Here is a 14,823-nt window from a genome sequence, read left to right as displayed (position 1 = left end):
CCTGAGCTCTGCTGTCCCTCTCCCTGCTGCTGCTTTTCTTCCCTGTCCTCTCTCTGCAGTCACCTCTGTGGGGACAGCAGCCTTCCCAGCTCTGGGAACCTTTCCAGGCGCTCATGCACCTCAGGGTCTCTCGGACCTCCTGCGTCTCTGTCACCAGACAGGAGCCGTGTGGGTCCTGTCAGGCTCATGACACCTGTCCCTGGGACCCATGGAGTCCTGCCCCCTGCCTGCAGTTTGTCACCACCTCAGTCACCGCTGCTGTGTCTTTCTGGTGACAAGGGTCAGCGGACACTCTGAGCACCAGCACTCTCCTTCCTTCCTCTCTTTCCTCCCATCCTGCTCTCCGGCTTTCCCTTCTTCCCATTCACTTTCCTCTTTTCTCCCTCCCTGGTTCTGTGTACATGATACTGTAATCCTCAGTATGGAATCTTGCAGTCCTAAGTCTTGCTTTATAGCCCAGGCTAGCCCCAAACTTGCCATTCTCTGTGTCAGGGTCCCAGGTGCTGAACCTGCAGGCTGTGCCTTTGCACTAGGGTGAGCTCAACCCTTTCTCCTAGCATTCAAGGTGTCCATTAGGAAGGCTCAGGTGCAGGGTGAGGGGTGATGGTGGACAGTTCTCTGAGGACCAGATGCAGACAGGGTGAGAGTTTAAATGAGAAAGCAAGGGGCAGCCACAGCCCTGGTTTATTGTGGGAAGATCAGAGTGAGCTGGGGGCAGGACTAGAATCAGTGTCCTGCTAGCGAGTGACTGCACAGAGCTCGTAGGGGGAGGGAGTTGTCAGAACACCAACAACTCTCTGGTAGCTGGGCCGGGGCTGTCCATCAGGCACCGAGAAGCTAAAGCGCTGCAGGAGGCAGGTGAAGAAGAGGAAGAGCTCCATGCGGGCCAGAGGCTCCCCCAGGCATGCTCTGCGGCCTGTGGGTGGGAGAGGGGCTCAGTCAGTCTGGGCCCTGATGGATGCTCCACCCTCCAAGGCCCCTGGGAAGAGACAGGGAGCCAGGCACCCCCCAGGACCTGCTGAGAATGGCATGAAGGCCTCATGCTTCACAAAGCGGCCCTGGGCATCCAGGAAGTGTTCAGGATGGAACTGGAGGGGCTTCTCCCAGACAGTCTCATCCTTCAGCACGGAGGACAGGTTGGGGATGAGGGTCGTTCCCTGGCAGGAGACACATGGTGTGAACATGGACTTGGACATGGCTAACATGACCCTGGTCATCAAGTTGACATGAACATCCTCTTCCTGCACACTCTGGATTCTTTTATTGAACCTCAGCCCAGAGCCTCTCAGCTCCTTCTCTAATGCCATGGAGAGCCCTGTATGGAGTCCTCCATTGGCACTAAACCAGATCTGTTTCTGTGTGCAGTGTTCTCTAAAATCCCCTGTGGTCATTTTCATTGGCCATTTCTCTTTCCCAAGGACTCTTGGTGGCTAATGTGGGTCTGCACCAGGCTGGTTCCATCAGCATGTTGGACATCCAGGTCATGCTGGTCTTGTTCTTTCCCGACCTTGTACACTAGTGTCATGATGTATTAGAATGAGGGCCCGTGCCTACCTTGGGGATGAGGAAGCCCTGGACTTCAATGTCACGGGATGTGATGCATGGCAAATTCAACTGGCCGATGTCCGCAAAGCGCTGCACCTCATGAATGACAGCATTGGTGAAGGGCATACGGGCCTGGTCTGCCATCTCTGGGCTTCTGGCCTGTCCTATGACCTCATCGATCTCCTGTTGCACGCGGCCTGGAGGGAGAGCATCCCCTCAGTGAAGCATTCCCAAGGGACTTCCCTTTCTCCTCTCCCGCAACCATGTGAAGGGCTGAGTCCATGTGAGCAAGACGTCCATGAGTGTTGCTGGCGTCTGGCTTAAGTCTGTGCTGAAAGCCACACGTGTGTTGATTTTGCTCAGGGAGTGTGCCTGTCTCTCCTCCCTCCCAGCCCCAGCCAGGCTCACTCTGCACATCTGGATACAGGATCATGAGCAGCAGGGCCCAGGACAGTGTGGTTGAGGTGGACACTATTCCTGCAGCAAACAGTTCAGACACCACTACGCGCAGGTTCTCATCATTGAAGCTGCTCTCAGGGTTCCCCTTGGCCTGGGACAGTGGGGAGAGAAGTCTGGAGTGGCCTCCCATTTTCCCCAGGCAGCCCAGGGGCTGAGGCACTTGGTGATACACAGGATGGCAGCCCCCAGCTCCCAGCCCCATGTTAACAGCTGCCCCTCACCTTCTCCACCTCTGCCAGGAAGGCATCGGTCAGGTCTCGGGGTGGCTGTTCAGGGTCCTGGGTCTTCCTGTGCTCAGTCAACAGATCACCCAGCATTGCTGCCAAGTTCTTCTGTCCCTGGAAGACCTTGTCAGCCAGTCCTGGGATGCGCAGGAGGATTGGGAACATGTTAAGAACCTGTAACAGCCACAGAGGAAGTGTCAGGACTTCCTTTAAAATTTAACTAATTACTCATGATTCATCATTGTGTATGGGGCTCATGGGCCGTGGTGCATGTGAGCGAGTGATAGGACAATGTGTAGGGTCCACCATCCGTTCTTAGTGGTTTTCACTCTTTTGGGAGGCCCCACCACCCAGTTCCAAATTAAACATCCATGGAAGCTTATTCTTATTTATAAATGCCTGGCCCTAGCTTGACTTGTTTCTTCCCAGCTTTCCTTAACTTAAATTTTCCCATCTCCCTTTTTCCTCTGGACTTCTTCTGCTATCTTCCTTCTGTAAATCTTACTCTTACTCCATGGCCTGCTGGGTGCCCGGCCCCTGGAGTCCTCCTCCTCCTGTGGTTACTTCTCTCTCATTACTTTTTCCTCTCTTTACTCCTCCACCTCTCTTCTCTTCTTCCTCCTCCCAGATTTCCCCTTCTATATATTCTCTTTGCCTTCCAGCCCCGCCTGTCTCTCTCTTCCCGCCTTGCTGCTGGCTGTACAGTTCTTTATTAGATCATCAGGTGTTTTAGAGAGGCCCCGGGACACAGCTTCACTGATTTTAACAAATGCAACATAAATGAAAGTAACGCACCTTCAAATATTATTCTACTGCAATCATGTCTACCCTACATGGGTCCCAGGCATCGAACTCAGGACTCCATACTTGCTTGGCAAGCCCCTTACCCACTAACCACTCGGCTGGCAGCTTGGTCTTGGTTATGCTCAGTGTCCACCTGGACCCGGCTCACATTCCAATCTCCTTCCCAAAGGGCCCAGAGCCTGTTTGTCCCCACCCATCATTGCCTCCTCCTCAGTTCCAGCCCTCAGGCTCTTGTAGCCCAGGATGAACAGAAGGAACATTCTACTCTGGAAATCACATAATTGTCTGGCTTTTATGTAGACATAAGGCACGGGTCCCCTCTCTTTCTCGAAACCCTGACAGTGATCCACTTTTCCCTCCTGTTTCTGACGTTAGTCACGCTCCAGGTCTGTCCTCCTGCAGTGGACTCCCCGAAGACCTCTCCCTTGGTCTTTTCTCACAGTTTCCTCTGTGACCACCGATAGCAGAGAAGAGGTGCAGCAGGCTGCCCCAGCCTCCTACCTGAGGAATGAAGCCAAAGACGTCAGTCAAGCCGCCTTTCAGCAGTTCCAGCATCCTGATGAGGTAAGGGTCTTCATATTCAAAGCGACGAGCAAAAATGAGAGACGAGATCACATTGCACGTAGCTTTGTCTAGGATGGCGTTGGGATTGAAGGGCCGCCCTGGGAGTGGATTTGCAAACAAGTCATGTACTTTTCATATCTTCTGTGCCCATCTCATCCCTTACCCATCACCCACCAGCCTGGTCGGCAAAGGCATCACGGAGGTGGCCAGCCTCGTCTGTCACCCACTGCTCCAGGGATTTCTTGCCCAGGCCAAAGTTTCGCATGGTGGACACAGAGAATTTTCGCTGCTCTCGCCACTCGGGTCCGTAAGGTGCAAGGATCACTCCTGTAGACACATATGTGTGTAACCAAGGACGCCTGGCTCTGCTGTCCTCTGCTCCTGCCCTTCCTCTTCTCCTGTGGCATCAAGGTCACTCATAACCTCCCACCTCACCTCCCATCCACACAAACTTCTCTAGCCCTCTCCAGCATGCTAAGTAGCTTCCATTGTGGATTTCAGTGACCTTTCTTGAACGACTCAACTGCCTGGTCACGTGTATCCTACCCTGTCTTTCCTCTGCTCACTGTCCCCCAGGTCCGGCTCTGAACCCCTCTCATCCCCCACACAGCCTCTTGCCTTTAGCTTTTGGACCAGCGCTCAAGTATTGAAAGAAGGGCATTGGGGGGCGGTCTGCAGTGAACTCTCCATTTTTCACCAGTACTTCCCTCATAGCCTTCAGTCCATTGATCACAACCACGGGCTTCCAGGCCATCTGCAGGCTGAACACGTCACCATAGCGTTGTTGAAGCTGAAGGAGAGGGACAGAGCACTTAGGAAGTGAGGTGCCCACAGATCCTCGAACCAGGTTAATGCATAAGTATTGGTAGAGTGTCCGTGTGTGTGTGTGTGTCTGTGTGTGTGTGTGTATGTGTGTGTGTGTATCAGTGTATGTGTGCACAAGGAGTGTGTGTGCATATGCTTGTGTGTGTGTCTGTGTATTTGTGTGTGTGTTGTTAGTTTTGATACTTAGTTCTTACATTCACTGGGAAAAAGCTCTTGCAATGAGCTCTATGCCCTGTGTCAGATCTGGTGCCCTGTGGCTGTGGCATCCCATTCTTTCAGTTCAGCAAAGACTCATGGTAGATATGACACCTGCTGTGATATTCCCAGAGCCTGGACACTGTAATGGGGCTCCTCAGCATCTCAGGACACATGAAGAAACTGCTTCCTTGAGATGGGCAGTGAGGCCAGAGACCACACAGCAGCAAGAGATTCGAGTAGCCACTGCCCCTCTCTCTCTCCACTCGGTCTCTGCCAGACACGCTGCACTAGACCTAAGATCATGCCCTTCACTCAGCCCTCCTCTGTGACAGAATCCTGAGGACTTGGGGCCTTCATGATTGCTGCCCTGTCTAACTGGATCTGCACCCTGCTGTCACACCCTCATCACCTCCCGAACTTCGCCTCACCCCCCAAAAACATTTGCCCTAGAAAATAGAGTGTCCCCAGACCTGGCAGTGCCTGCAACCAGGGAGCTGTTCAGCCTGTGCCAGGCTGGGGCCCAGCTCCTGTCTACCCTGTGGCTCCATCCCCAGGATGTGGTGCCACAGACACTGTAATCTCGTTAACCATCCACCATGGACTGTCTCACCTTGTACATGCTGTTTGCAATGTCGTTGAAGTCCAACTGCAGCAGGTTGCCCAGCACAGGCAAGGGCACAGGGCCTGGTGGGTAGCGAGAAGTCCAGCGCTGGCGCCGGTGCATCAGATCCACCAGTAATATGAAGAGGACTGTGAATATAGCCACAGACCCCAGGCCATACCCAGTCAGCAGCTCCATGTCTGCCCCACTGCTGCCCAGGCTTTCAGGAAAACAATGTCCAACACTCACAGCAGCCTCCTGGAATTAGGAAGTCCCAACAGCTTGGATCGTGCCACCTGATAAGGGACAGCCAATGGTGCCCTTTTGTCCTCTGTCACAAGTTTCTGTGACAAGATTTTTCCAGCCAAGTGTAAGGAGTGCCTGGAGATGTTTAGTGCCTCCCAAGAGCTGAAAATAGCAGTTCTGCTGACTGAGCATGCTGGGCAGATGTCCAGTGGATCCATGCTTCAAGGTGCACCATGATGACATGTAGTAGAAGGTTTGATGTGCCCCACATGCAAAGCTTTGAGAGCTTGAAGACATTTCCTCAGAGAGGAATAAGACCTCACAGAAGCTTCACGGAATACTTTGTTGCCAAGACTTGAGGGGCCTTTTTCACTACCAGTCAATGGCTCCCATGGGTGTGTGAACAGTGCGAGGGTGTCTTCTGCAGTTGTGGGGAGGCAGCTGTAGCATCTGTGGGTGAATAGGGGCAGTTGGGGGGAGCAGCTGGAGCCCTGTGGGTGATTGGGGGACAGTGGGAGACAGTGGGGAAGGCAAGTGGAGTCTGTGTAATGTTCTGTCCATGTCTGAGATCACCCAGTTGATCAGGAGTGCAAGACACACTTGGAGATTTCTCAGATCCAAGCTGAGAGCCGAGAAATGGCCTGAGAATCCTGGGGAGGCCACTAAATTGGGCCAGGAAATTGTCATATGCTGGCCTCTGTCTTTTTTCACTCTTTCTTTCTTGGTGGGTCAACATATCTCCCAACATCTTCTACATGGAATATGGAGGCAGCGTCCTCCTCATGACTGAGGCTGTGTTTAGGATGGGCAGCCCTGAGGAGAATGGAAAGATGACTCCTGAGCCTTCCAACAAATGGCACCTGTGTCCTTGGCACTGCTGGGCACACTGCACATGTCAACTCATCAATCACTAGGGTCAGTAAAATTGCAGTCCCTGTCCTTGCTGGGGATCCAGACCTCTGAAGATCAAAGGCTCAGATGTCCCAGTGGAATCCAGGCGGGCGCTCTCTGCTGCCCCCTCCAGTGTGGCAGAGGGAGGCAGGAGCTGAGTGAGAGGAGATGGAGTCCACAGCATGTAGCTCCTCAGCAAGGACCAGACCCTGGGTCTCCTCTGCTCGCCTATACCTGCCACCCCCTTTTCTGCCCAAGTTTATGTCACCAGGGCCTGAGGTGATTCCATGCTTGTTGCTGGCCTGAAGCCCCCAAGTCTGCTAACTGTTCTCAACCAAAGCTCTTGGCTCTGCCCAACCCAGTTAGGATCATATGGCACCCTAGGTGTGGGCACAGACAAGGGTCTTCTCTAGCTCCAACATGGCTTGAATGGAGCCCTGAATGGGAGTCAGGACAGCAGCATGGGTCATGATTAGGAGTGAGGGGACAGAGACAAATGACCTCTGGTCACTGATTGGCTCAGGCTGGTGGCTTCCTCCTGGTTTGCCCCAGGACTCTCCCAAGGTAACTTCTGAGGCCTGATGGTTAACTGGATGTCAGTTGTCCCACATCTGCCTCTCTTCAACTCTCCTCCTCTCTTCTGTGTGTCATGTATGACACCATGGAAGGGTAGCATTGGTGCTGACTGGGTACAGATGTGCAGTGTGGCATGGACCGACTCAGGCCTGATTTTCCTGCTTCAGGCTAAGTGGGTCCCCATGATCTAAGTGCACCAAGCAGGTGATGGATGTCTCACACTGTGTGTTGTAAATTCTCTGGTCTGTACCTGCTTTTGGGAGATGACCTGGATGCTCTGGTAAACATCTGCCTGCTACTACTGTTTTTCCTATTTCATCCTCCTCAGCCATGTGAACAAATGTGTCCTGTCAGGATCAGTGTGACTTCTTGGTGACTGCGGTCTTGATATTCATGTCAGCTGCTCAGGTGTGCCATGTCTACAAGAGCAAACTGGAACTCAGTCCCTGGTCACCAGCGTTCAGGGGTGCTCCCAGTTCACAATTCTCTGCACACATGTCGACAGATCCTTAATCACCATCCTTTGGACTCCACTGGATGAGGACAAACAGAGAGGACCTGGGCATGTCTGTCCTGGACTCTGTTCTGTGTGTCATTTCCCTTTGCTGGCTTCAACTGTCTGGGTTCATTGAAGTGAGACCACAGTTAGTCTAAGGGCATTCCTGGGTCCCTGCTTTCTTTCCCTAGGCTTGGTGTGATGTGCAAACCCAGTAGCCTTGCGAAGAGTGATGTGACTCCCTGTAGTGACTGTCTCTCTGAGGGTGCTGCCTCAGGAACACTTAGTTTGGGCAAAGGAAGGCCAAGGGACTCTTTATGGTTGGTGAAGCTCATGGTAGAGGCCACAGCACGAGTGTTGCCCATTGTGTTCCCTATGGGATCCCAAACCACAGAACTAACACGTGAGATGCTTCCCGCTTGGTATGTGAAGAAATGCAGCCCAGTGTGGTGTCACAGGCCTTTAGTCCCAGCATTTGAGAGGCCGAGGCAGGTGGATCTGTGAGATCAAGGCTAGCCTTGTCTACAAATCAAGTTCCAGGAAGCTAGGACTATTACAATAGAAAGCCTGTTTCGAAGAACAAAACGGAAACCCCAAACAAAAAAAGGATCCAGTGAAAAGTGAAAAGGAAGGAAGAAAAGAAAACAGAAAGAAATGCAGAACTTATAAATTTTTTAAATGACAAGGCAAATCGAGAAAACAGTCAAAAGACAAAACTGAATGGAAAGGGAATCAAAGTACAGCAGAAGAACATGAGTCAGGTCTCAGCGGGAACCTGACTCTAAAGACTTAAGACAAGATCAGGTCTAAGAACGGACCACCATGATCCCAACATCCACAACAACTGAGGCAGCTGTGCATCGGTGATCTGAGCTTTAAAACTGTGTGTGATAGTTGAGGAGAAGTATTTGAGACACTGTGTACCCCTAGGGTGAAGCACTGAGAGACCCCCAAACAAAGCATTCCGGGGGTTTTGATATTGTGACTTCCTGTTGTGTTGAAGAGAAGCATTCAGGAATGTGCTGGAACACAAAAGTCTAATAGAAATGTAGGGATGTGTGGTGAACGCCGGATGGTGGACATGTAGGAATGTGTTCTGTACCCCAACAGGCTGACAAAAGTGTCTGGATGTGTGCTGGACCACACCAGGCTGACAGAAATGTCTGGATGTGTGCTGGACCACACCAAGCTGAAGGATATGTAGGAGAACCAGAGAGAACTGCTTCTGCAGAGGATTCTGAAGAACCTGCTGCCCATTTCACAGAAAAGAAAATGTTTGTGGGTAGTGTTGGAAAAATACACGAGAAATAGAGTTTGGCCAGACTGAAACCATAGAGGTTGTAGAAGACCGAGTGGAAGGTAGAAAGTCAGGGCAGGAACCAGGAGGCAGAACTAAGGCAGGGACCATGGAGGAGTGCTGCTTACAGGTTCCTCAGCCTGGATCTCAGTGGCCTCATTGAACAGCTTAACTGTCCTACCACCTGTATCCTCCCCTGTCTTTCTCTGCTCACTGTCCCCCAGGTCTGGCTCTGAACCCCTCTCTGCTTCCATACAGCTTTTTGCCTTAGCTTTGGGACCAGAGCTCCAGTATTGAAAGACGGGTATTGGGGAGCGGTCTGCAGTGAACTCTCCACGGTTCACCAGCACTTCCCGAACTGCCTTCAGTCCATTGATCACGACCACGGGCTTCCAGGCCATCTGCAGGCTGAACACATCACCATAGCGTTGTTGAAGCTGAGGAGAGCGACAGAGCACTTAGGAAGTGAGGTGCCCACAGATCCTCGAACCAGCTTAATGCATGAGTATTGGTAGAGTGTCCATGTGTCCGTGTCCGTGTGTGTGTGTGTGTGTGTCTATCAGTGTGTGAATGCACAATGAGTGTGTGTGTATGTGCTTGTGTGTGTTTGTGTATTTTGTGTGTGTGTGTTGTTTGTTTTGATCCTTAGTCCTTAAATTCAATGGAGAAAACTCTTCCACTGACCTCTGTGCCCTGCCTTAGACCTGGCGCACTGTGGCTGTGGCATCCCATCCTTTAAGTTCAGCAAAGGACTCATGGTAGATATGACACCTGCTGTGATCTTCCCAGAGCCTGGACACTGTCCTGGGGCCCCTCAGCATCTCAGGACACATGAAGAAACTGCTTCCTTGAGATGGGCAGTGAGGCCAGAGACCACACAGCAGCAAGAGATTCGAGGAGCCCCAGCCCCCCTCTCTCTCCCAGGGACAGTCATGTGACCCGTAAGTGCCTTTCAGTGAGAGGCCACACACATGTATGGACGCAGTGTGGTCAGATTATAATGGTGCTGAACTCTTTCTGTCACCCAGCCCCACTGGACTCATGTCACAGTGTTAGCATCATCTGTGGCACTGCTTGGTAGCCTCGGAGCAGCCTGCTCTGCCTTCCACCATCTAAGTTTGAACTGGTAAGGCTCTGGGATTTGCCTGAGGAAATTGTCTAATGAACTTTCCAGAACTCAGCCCCTGGTGTAATCTAGATGGGCGAATGACAAGCCCTAACACCGTTCCATACAGAAGACCGTGTGGAATGGCCCTGGGCAACCCGATAAGGACGCGCACAAGAATGCAACTCCCAGGAGCTAATACTACACACAACAAGGAAGTGTAAAGGGATCAACGACCTGACGGTGTGAGTTCACCTGTAAAGATGCTGCTGGGACAGAAGTTTCAGTACAGTCAGTTGTCAGCGGTCACTTGGATAGGACACCAGAGGCGCAAACGTCAAAGAACTGAAGACAAACTGGGATTTTTAATAGTTAAAAACTTTGTGTCTCACGAGTCACTCCCTGGGCTGGTGAGATAGTTTAGTGGGTAAAACACCTGGGACCCAGCTCCACAATCTGAGCCCGATCTCTTGAAGCCACATGGTGGAGGGAGAGTCCCAACACCTTCCTGTAGAGCCACCCCCCTCTTATCTCCACAGGCACACGTGGCAAACACCTACGCCCACCTAAATAGAACATAAGTGTTCTTTAAGATGGTCACTGTCAAAAGAGGGCAGGAGAGGCAAACCATGAGAGGGAGAAGCAAATGACAGCCCCCAGGTCTGACTAGACAGTCATACCCAGAAAACAAACCAACCAACAAAATCTAATAACCCCATATATATATTATCTAAAGCAAAAAAAAAAAAAAATGAGTCAAAAGCTTGTGTAGACATTTCTGCAAAGCAAACAGGCAAACTACCAACAGGCACATAAACAATGCCTGGTGTCACTCATTACTAGGACAATGAGGCCACAACCACACTGAGACACTTCAGGCTCATTAGTGTGGCTTCTGTCACAACAGCCCTGGGAAACACAGGCTACCAGGAGGTGGAGCTGGCGGAGCCTTGGGCATCCTTCACAGGAATGTCAACTGGTACAGATGGCACTGAGGGCAAGTGTACAGTAATTCCCCAGCCAAACCACTAAGGATGCCACCACCCAGGAGTCCCCCTCTGAGAACACATACAGAACGATACGGAGGTTCCCAGAAGGGTCACCGGACATCCACACTCACAGCTCCATGGTTCACGAGTGTCCACTGACAGATGAGTAGGCAAAGAAAACCTGGGGCAGTAGTAGTTCATCCCCCCCAACTTTCCTTGGTACTAAGCTCCACGACCACTCTAAAATGGCTGATAGATCCGAACTATAAAACATACTATGGCTCTTCCTATGCACACACAACTATACTAAAGTGCTATATTAGGGCAGTGAGACTCAATAGCATTAATAGAGCAATGGTGATGATAGAGACAATGGGAGTTTCTGAACGAGGCCCTCAAGATGCTCCTGTGCTAGACACGCTTCTCATGGAATGAAGGGAGGTGATGTGATGCACCAAATTCTACTCCCTTTCTGTTGCTGCCATAAGACACCGTGACCAAACAACTCGAGAGAGTGATGCTCTTATTTTGCTTACACTTTCAGGACACAGTCCATCACTGAGGGAAGTCGGGCCAGGCACTCAAGCAGGAACTTGAAAGAGAAGCCATGGAGGAATGCAGCTTGCTGGCTCACTTGCAGACTCATGCTTCGCTAGCTTTCTTCCACAGCCCAAGACCATCTGCCTAAGGGTTGGTGCCACCCACAGTGGACCGGGTCCTCTTGTGTCGGTTAAATAGGCAGGGCAACTCCCTACATGTGCACAGACCAACCTAGAATATTCCTCACCTGGAGTTTTCCTTTCAGATGATTCTAGGTTGTGCCAAGCTGACAATCAAGGCTGAATGGGACACACTGCCTATATGAAGAAGTGAGATGAGGGGAGGACACAGGCATTGTGACATGCCATTTCTCTGCTATGGTGGGGGTTTTTTGTGTTTTGTTTTGTTTTTATTTTGTTTTGTTTTGTTTTTCCAAGACAGGGTTTCTCAGCATACTTTTGGTGCCTGTCCTGGATCTCACTCTATAGACCAGGCTGGCCTTGAACTCACAGGGATCCGCCTGCCTCTGCCTCCTGAGTGCTGGGATTAAAGTCACGTGTCACCACCACCTGGCCCATGTCTCTTAAAAGGAAAACATTTAATGGGGTGGCTTACAGTTTCAGAAGTTTAGTCCATTATCACCATGGTGGGACATGGCGGCATGCAGGCAGACATGGTGCTAGAGAAGGAGCTGAGAGTCCTACATCCTGATCCACAGGCAACAGGAAGTGAACTGAGACACTGAGCATATATGAGAACTCAAATCCCACTTCCAAGATGACACACTTCCTCCCACAAGGCCATATCTACTCCAACAAAGCCACACCTAATAGTTCCACTCTCTATGAGTTTATGGGGACAATTACATTCAAATTACCACATTCCACTTCCTGGCCCCCATAAGCTTGTAACAATTTGATAAGGCAAAATGCATTTAGTCCAGCTCAAAAGTCCCTATAGTCTATCACAGTCTTAACAATGTTTAAAAGTTCAAAGTCTCTTCTGAGATTCATATAATCTCTCAACTGTAATCCTCTACAAAATCAAAATCAAAAACAGATCACATACTTCCAACATATAATGACATATGACATACATTATCATTCCAAAATGTGTAATATAATGTAGGGAAGGAAACATACTGAGGAAGTACTGGACCAAAGCAAGACTGAAAACCAGCTGGGCAAATGCCAAACTCTGGGTCTCCAGGTCTGACATCAAATGAAGCTTCACTTTCAGAGCTTCACGAATGATTTTGCTAGGCTTCCATTCAGGGACACCCCAGACATATGCCTGGCCTCGGTGGCTTTCTTTAGGCATGGAGGAATATTCCATAGCCCCTTCTTCTATCCTTAGCTCTAAAGCCAGAACCATGTGGCTGAAGCTGCCAAGTTCTGCTGCTTCCTGGGGCTGGAACATGGTCCCTCATTCAACTACATCTTCACCAGCTCTCTGTTTTCAGTGGTTTCCTTCACTAACTAAACTTGGCTGTCCTGAAACTGGATCTATAGACCAGGCTGGCCTAAAACTCAGAGATCCTCCAGCCTCTGCCTCCTGGGTGCTGGAATTAAAGGTGTGCACTACCACACCTGGCTCTAAGCTTTTCTTTAATTCCTTTTCACAAGTTGGAAATTCATCTGGGTGGGATCTTGCCCTGAGGCCACCACTCCCTTTATTCCATTTCTTAATCTGTTTATTTCCTTGAACACAGGACTTAGCTCCATTCTACTTCTTGGTGTTCCTTGTCTCCTGTGCATTTTGTATTTTTTCTTTGCTCAGATTGCTCTTTTTCCTTATAAATCTTCATTAGAGTTAACAATCATAACCCTACGACAGTCTACACTAGGCTGCTTTGAGATTTCCTCTGCCAATGGAATTAATCCAAAACTCTTCACTTTCACCTCAGGTGGACTCTTCAGACAAGGGCTAAAGGCAGCCACCTTCTTCACTAAGATATCACAAGAATGATTTCTAGGCCACATATTAATATTCTTCTTATCTGAAACCTCTTGTGCCAGACCACCACAGTTTATCAGATCACACGCTGCACCAATGCCTTCCATGCTCCTACTAGTATGGCCCATTAAGTAGCAATTAAAGTGTTTTTCTAATCCACAGTCCCAAGGTCCATATTCCCTCAAACCAAAACATGGTCAGGCCTATCGCTGCAATACCTCAGTCCTTGGTACCAACTTCTGTCTTAGCTAGGGTTTCTATTGCAGTGAAGAGACACCATGACCACGTCAACTCTTAAAAGGAAAACGTTTAATGAGGTGACTCGCTTACAGTTTCAGAGGTTCAGTCCATTATCATTGTGGTTGGGACATGGTGGTGTGTATGCAGACAATGGTACTAGAAATGGAGAGGAGAGTGCTACATCCTGATCCACAGGCAACAGGAAGTGAACCGGGACCCTGAGCATATATAAGACCTCAAATCCCGCCTCCAAGATGACACACTTCCTCCAACAAGGCCGTACTTTCTCCAACAAAGCCATGTCTCCTTATAGTGCCCCTCTCTGTGAGTTTATGGAAGCCAATAACATTCAAACTAACACATGGTCTTTCCCATCCTTGTTTGCCTAGTGGTAATCCAGGGACAAGGGTGCCCATGCAAACCTTGTGGATGAGGAAGCCCTGTACTTCATTGTCACAGGATGTCGTGTATAAAATTCAGTAGGACAAGTGTCCAAATCACTTTTTCTTGTGAATGACATTATGGTGGATGGCATGCTGACCTGGTCTGCCATCTCTGGATGCCACACCTGCCCTCTGACTTCATCAACATTCTGTTGGATGTGGTCTGGCGGGACACAGCTCCTCAGTGAAGAAGACCCAGAAGACTCTCCCATGATCCTCTCCTACCTCTGTGATGAGGCAAGATTCATTTGAGAAGGATGGCCATCACTGTTGCTGGATCTTGGGTCAAGCTACTGCTGGGAGCCACAAGTGTCTCAAGTCATCTCAGAGAACATGCCTTTACCTTTTCTCCCTCTGATCCCCAGCCAGACTCACACTGCACTTCCAGATGCAGGACCATGAGCAGCAGGGCCCAGGCCAGTGTGGTGGAGATGCTCCCCTTCCCTACAGTGAACAGGTCAGCCACCATCATGTGTAGGTTCTCATTATTAAAGCAGCTTCAGGATTCACCTTGATTTGGGCTAGATAGAGAGGGTGTGCTGAGAAGATCATGGATAGAAGCCCACAATCACTTTCCACTGTCTCCAGGAAGTCCAGATACTGGGGTACTGTGTAACACACAGGCTCTGTCCTGCCTGTCCTTACCCAGCACTACAACCACAACTGTCACCTTTTCCAACTCAGGCAGGAAGGCATCAGTCAGGTCTCAGGATGGCTGGGCAGGATTCCAGGTCATTCTGTGCACAGGCAACAAGTTATCTTGTGAACCCATAAGTACATTGTGCTCTGGGAAGTCCTTGCCAAGATATTCTATGATGTGTAGG

The 14,823-nt window shown here is 50.3% G+C and overlaps 1 protein-coding gene across 1 annotated transcript; it reads right to left on the bottom strand.

Moving 5' to 3' along the window:
* Positions 1-647: 647 nt before the first annotated feature.
* Positions 648-5,621, bottom strand: LOC114694310 (cytochrome P450 2D28-like). The gene is made up of 9 exons (XM_028871232.2): positions 5,230-5,621; positions 4,215-4,386; positions 3,771-3,923; positions 3,534-3,694; positions 2,226-2,402; positions 1,954-2,095; positions 1,555-1,742; positions 1,016-1,157; positions 648-916 (listed from the first exon to the last, which is right to left on the bottom strand). Exons 1-9 carry the CDS (start codon positions 5,416-5,418, stop codon positions 738-740), a joined length of 1,503 nt encoding a protein of 500 aa, XP_028727065.1. The 5' UTR covers positions 5,419-5,621; the 3' UTR covers positions 648-737.
* Positions 5,622-14,823: the final 9,202 nt, after the last annotated feature.

This window comes from Peromyscus leucopus, chromosome 20, assembly GCF_004664715.2.
Source record: "Peromyscus leucopus breed LL Stock chromosome 20, UCI_PerLeu_2.1, whole genome shotgun sequence".
Lineage (NCBI taxonomy): Eukaryota > Metazoa > Chordata > Mammalia > Rodentia > Cricetidae > Peromyscus > Peromyscus leucopus.
Note: the sequence above shows the minus strand (reverse complement) of the source record. Positions and strands in the feature narration are given on the sequence as shown.

What these genes read in the sequence shown, in the direction of transcription:
- LOC114694310 (XM_028871232.2), bottom strand. Translation starts at nt 5,418, where the DNA reads ATGGAGCTGCTGACTGGGTATGGCCTGGGGTCTGTGGCTATATTCACA. An exon ending in TTGCAAACAGCATGTACAAG is followed by an intron (nt 4,387 to 5,229) that starts GTGAGACAGTCC and finishes CCTCTCCTTCAG; the next exon opens with CTTCAACAACGCTATGGTGA. An exon ending in TCTTTGGCTTCATTCCTCAG is followed by an intron (nt 2,403 to 3,533) that starts GTAGGAGGCTGG and finishes TGGCTGTTACAG; the next exon opens with GTTCTTAACATGTTCCCAAT.